The 5,929-nt window shown below is 26.4% G+C and overlaps 1 protein-coding gene across 1 annotated transcript; it reads right to left on the reverse strand.

Annotated features, from left to right (window-relative positions):
• Positions 1–309: 309 nt before the first annotated feature.
• Positions 310–5,712, reverse strand: LOC147813199 (cyclin-T1-like). Its single transcript, XM_087158470.1, has 7 exons — positions 5,573–5,712; positions 4,739–4,820; positions 3,477–3,605; positions 2,561–2,621; positions 1,832–1,894; positions 1,097–1,142; positions 310–449 (listed from the first exon to the last, which is right to left on the reverse strand). Exons 1-7 carry the CDS (start codon positions 5,710–5,712, stop codon positions 344–346), a joined length of 627 nt encoding a protein of 208 aa, XP_087014596.1. The 3' UTR covers positions 310–343.
• Positions 5,713–5,929: the final 217 nt, after the last annotated feature.

The following is a 5,929-nucleotide window of genomic DNA, read 5'->3' on the forward strand; positions in this document are numbered from 1 at the left end:
TTAATAATCATTGTAAAAGAAAATTATTTTATACAAAAAAAGGATAAATTAAAAGAGTAAAAAATTACTACATTATTGAAAACAGCCTACATTTACTATCTTAATATATTTCAATCTCCATTACACATTATTATGAAAATTAAAAGAAATTAAGCTTAAGAAACTGTGATTAATATAAAAAAACAAACCTCTGAAAAAATTAATTCCTGCTTGTGTTAAATTTTTTTTAAAACAGCCATTAATTTTTTTAAAATTAAAGCATACATTATTTTCATACAATAAAGAATTAATTCCTGAAAATAATTCAATCAAATTATAAATTAGAGTCAATGTCAATAACATCTCATTTAAATCTTACCTCCCAATTAGTCCACTTGCAGGCCAAATGAAAACAAAAGCAAGCAACTACTCTAGGCTTGTACTTGAGGCACATGTTGGTCAGATGCAAGCTAAATTAAAAAGAAAAATATTAGCAAATAGTAAAGATAAGAGATTAGTAAATAGTAGTTTCCAAAAATAAAAATTTATAAATTATGTGATCCCACCATTTATTTTAAAATTTTTTGCTTTCTGCATGCGTATGTGGCACGTTTTAGTTCCTTCAAAAGAGGATTTGTTCTATTGAAATTTTTTTTTCGAGTTAATTTGTGATTATTTTCAAAATATTGAAATGGAATATCCAAGTTCCGACAAACTAGTATTTTCGACCCTTTTTTTTCTTCTTTCTTTTGTCTTTAAACTAGGTTCTGAGACGGCACAAGCTGCTCGTAATATATGTGCTGTGCATGGAGAGAAAGCCGTAGCTGAGGAAGTCGTATGGAAAATTTAAAAATGTCAAATTTGATCTGAAAGACGTACCTCATTCTGAACATTTCGTTGAAAATTGAGTGGATTAAACTTTTAGACGAAAATTCTTGCCGAACGACAAGGGAAGAAATTGAAATGCCCTTTCTCACAGTAAACTTTTAATAACATTCGAGAAAAAAGAGACGGGACCTTAGTTGCCAACCCAATAGAAACAAAATTTCTATAAATCAGGTTAAACAGAAAAAAATAACGTATGATTAAAATACATGGGAAATATAAAATATCATACCTGTTTGTAGCGATGAGGTTTGACACTCGAGTAAGATCTTTTCCGGCTGTAAATAGAAAAAAAAAATTAAAATAAAATAATCTTTTTAAAGCAAGATAAAATTACAATTTTACTAACCCCAAAGGCACATTTTACTAATGTAAATTGCTTAAAAAACGTTAAAAAAGAATTTTTTAATAAATTTGAGCAAAATTTCTTAGAAAATTAAAAACAAAAGTATACATATATTATATATATATATATATTTTTAGAATTAGACCTTTAAAGTTAGAAAAGGAATCATAATTTATTTAACTAGTAAAAATTGTGTTTTTGAAAATGTTAAATAAATATTGGTTTAACAATCATAAAAATTATTTAAATTTTTTGCCCTCCAAATAATAGTAAAAATATAGATTAAAACATTACAAAAGAAGTTTTTCTTAAATTCAAAGATTCTTCGAATTTTTGGCTTTTATCAAATTTCTTTAATTTAGTGTGTAAAAAAACACAGTAAAAAAAATAAACACAAAATTAAACTTTAGCTCTGAAAGCTATAAACTTGAAGAATTTGCAAGAAAATTCAATTTAGTATCATAAGACAAAACTAGTTAAACTGATTTCGCCTGTATTTATAAACAGAAAAAAGAATTACTCTTCATTTTTGACAATTCACGTTAAATCAGTTAAATTTATTAAGAACGCTCCAGAATCAAAACTAAAGTTAAAGCTTTATTAATGCAATAAAATACTCACCATTAACCATTTTGCAAATCCGTTCCACATAGGGATGAAGATGGTCAACGTTCAAATCAAATCCTGGAAGAAAAAAAAGTAACTCAATTTTATCTGATACTATATTGTAGACAAACAAAACTATTCAAAATTATAAACAATCAATAAACACTGAGTGAAATACAAATAAAAAAACTCTCAATAAAGCGATGGGAATATTTAAGTTCGACATGGGCCTTTATTGTTTTTCAAAAGATTGTCCTTTTTCTTCTCTTTTTAAAATCCGTTTTCCTGTCAAACAAAACAGAACGCCTTCACTGATAGAACGCCACAAAGAACAGAAAGTAAAAAAAAAATTCTTTTGCTTGATTACAGTTTAATTTATTCCATTTTTTAGAATCTTTGTATGAAATTGATAAAACATTAATTTAAATTCATTCATAATTTTTTCAAGGATAAAATTTAAAGGACTAGTTCTTTTACAATAACAATCTGCCTGCGTTAAGTAGCAGACAAATTCGTATTTATGAAGATAGTGTTGCAAATTCATTCCGTAAATTCAGGTTTTCGGCCTGTTGGTGTAAAAACTGTGACGGAAAAAAAACGAGTGCTCACGCGTGCAAGAAATTTAATTGTTGATTGCAAAATTTAGAATGTCCTGGAGTTGGATTACGGCTTTACTCTTTACCAAAACATTTAAATCTGCCATATAAATAATTATAAATAGAAAAAAAAATATGCTAAAATTACCTAAAGTCAAAAGCAAAGCTTGTTCAAGTGCAATTAATTCATGCTCCTTTTTCTGATAAGCCTGGATGGAGAAAAAAAAATCATTAGAAACTTAGAAAACAACTATTGAAATTCAATTCTTATATATATATGTATAACTCACAAAATAAAATAAGATATTATTGCAAATTATTATTATTTCAAAACAGTTACATCAAAGTTATTTAATTTTGGTACTGTAACCAAATATAGACTAACTGTTCCCTAAAAATAAATAAATAGATAACGAATAAAAAAAAAATTAAAACATATAAATTAAGCATACAAAGGTAACCGTTCAGTTTAAATTGTTCATCAATTCATAAATATATATAAATTTAAATAATTGTATTCGCTATATTACTGAAATATTACGGAGAATTTGTAAATCTTTATTAAAAAAAAATTAAGGGTAAAAGTAATTTCATCAATAACTACTAGAGTTTATAAAAAGAAAACCTTGTAATAAGAAAAATACGCTAAATTCTTCATATAAATAAATCTGAAAATGATTATTTTACATTAAACTTAGAATAATTAGAATTTAGGCCATTAAAACCCCATTAAAGTTAACTTTTTTAGATTTTCACTGCAATCGGAAAAAAGGGAGTAAACAAAAAGAGAAATGCTTCCAAAAAAAAAAAAAAAAAAAAAAAAAAAAAAACTTGGATACACCTCCTATAATGTAAAACCATATATTCAAAGTTAAAATAATAAAGTTGCTCAACCATGCGCATTTAGATAGTATAAATTCGTCAAACATTAAACAAACAAGTACCATCATAAATCAATAAACAAGAATACAGTTTCAGCTGATTAATGAAGATTAAGTTAACTCTAATACTATTATTCTAAAGTAAAAACAACAATTAATAAAATGTAAGTCAATCGTACTTACTGTGGAGCGAACATCTAACGTTGCCGTATGTCCATTAATTAAACAATGGGACAACTTAACCACGTGTTCCAGTCTCCTTTGCTGACTTTCTGCTTTAGATGCTAGAAATACGGCAGCCGCCGACAGTCTCTGCAAAAAAAGAGCGAGAATATGGTTAGAATGTGATTAAAAAATGAAGGGGGGGGGGGAAACTGCAAGAACATGGTTAGAATGAGATTAAAGAATAGGGGGGGAAATAAACAAAGTAGCTTTTCACAAGATTTGAAATTTTCTTTCTCATCACAAAACACAAAATAAATTTCACGAAATATAAAATAACATGCTTTCTGCATCCTATTTAAATTAAAAAGCGTAAAAGCCCATTGTTTTACAGAGATAATAATTTGTCAAAATTTAGTGAAATATTCTTTTTGTATAAATATGTCTGTGCTTTCGTTATTCGTAGAAAGCTTTGGAATTAAAAATTTCAAAATATATAAATTAATTTAATGTTTCTGATGTATGCAAAAATACTTAGTTATTCATATTATCCGATTTTCAGTTTACTCAATTTCGATTCATATTTAATGAGTTTTGACCTCTCTTTTCAAAAACGAATTATGTTTAAAACCCATTATTTAAATTAAATAGTAAACCTTTAACAATTCGGATTTCCCTTCGTATAGCATCAATTAAAATTAAGTGGCCATATTTCAAATTTAAAGCTATAAGTCAGTAATTATTTTCAGCATTAAAGGTAATTTCTTACACTAACTTTCAAGATGTGAAGAACTCAAAAATTGTTGTACTCAAACATATCAATGGTAAGAGTTTTAGTAAGGTAACAAAGTTATTTCTGTTTGATCTTACAGCATTATCATATTGAAGCACTTAATAAATTTTTTCATTTTGTATTAAGAGATCTCTTGCTATGCTAATACGGGAAATTTTATACATTTGTCTGTTAAATTTGTTATTTTTTAACTCAAATTAATAAACAAGAACACAATTAAAGCTGGATTTAAAAAAATAATATGGAGAAAATTTTAACAGCTACAAACTTAGTTAGAACACAAAATTCTATAGTTTAAAATTAATAATCGAATACATAATTTTAACTTATAATTGATTAAATTATTATTATCATACTTTTATTAGCATTTTTAACCTTATAGTTGATTTAAGCACAAATAAAAACTTTATCTAGAGATTAAGGTTTGATACTAAATAGAAAAAAAAATATATTTAAAAGATAGATAATAAAATAACAAATTTTCACTTACTAACATCGGAACCTCCACAAAAGAATGGAACATGTAGAATCTATGCATGAAAACAATAGCAGTACTAATGCACAATTGATCTCTAATACAAAGTTAAAGAAATAACTCACTTTCTCTCGTGTATTATTACAAAATAAAACTAAATGAAAAACTAGCCCTTACATATCAGAGAAATTTTTAAAAGAAATAGAAATTTCATTTAAAACAAATTAAAGACAATATTAATTAATCTCTGAAAATAAAGTTACTGCTCTGTACCGATGTATATTACTGCCATATAATTTAACAAGAGTGAAAATCCACTCAAAACATTAAAGCATATATTTCGTCTCGCATGCATTTCAAACTACAAAAAAGAAATAAACACCTAAATTTTAATGTTATGGCTTTTGGTGGTTCTAAAAATAATATATTTAAAAAAAAGAATGCATAAATGTAAACAAAACAGGCATATGTAAAGCAAACACGTGCTGGATTTTGATATTAAAAAGAATCTATTAAAAAAAATTAACTATTCTATTAGTATACCATATTTATAAATATTAGTATCACACATTTATCATAACAATAATTTGTACACTGCTATTATCGTTAATTTATTAAAAACGTTTAAACTATATGCATAATTTTTATTTAGTTGCAGTTTTCCTCCCGCGTTTTTCTAAACTAGAAATTTTTAATATATAAATATAATCATGTTAATAGCATCGAGAAAACATAAAAAACGTGCAAACTTACGAACTAGTTAACTGTTATACCGGTTCACACAAAATACAATATAATTAACACCAGTTAATACATTTGAAAATATATATATATAAAAAAAAAGGATACAGTAGCAAGCGATTTCCCATGGACTGGATGAAGGCTGCAGCATGTTGGCGATACTTCATTTCTTTCTCGATGGACACTCCGTGTTTCCTACTTGGCGTAGATGTTAACTGATCTACACTAAAATACCACCGATCGAACATTTCCAAAACACACTCGGTTATTTAATTAAAAACAAAACTAAAACTGCCAAAAATGAAGAGAAAAAACTACGTTTTTAAGAACGAGACTGAATGTACAGAGATGCTGTATTATAAATGCACACACAGAATATACTCCTTATGAAACTCTTATATGTTGCAATGAGTTAAAAAGCAATCTCATTGGTTAGTGGTGATAAAGTTTAGTTAGCAGGTGGGG

This window comes from Parasteatoda tepidariorum, chromosome 3 (assembly GCF_982258835.1).
Source record: "Parasteatoda tepidariorum strain Cologne lab strain chromosome 3, Ptep-v5.0, whole genome shotgun sequence".
Lineage (NCBI taxonomy): Eukaryota > Metazoa > Arthropoda > Arachnida > Araneae > Theridiidae > Parasteatoda > Parasteatoda tepidariorum.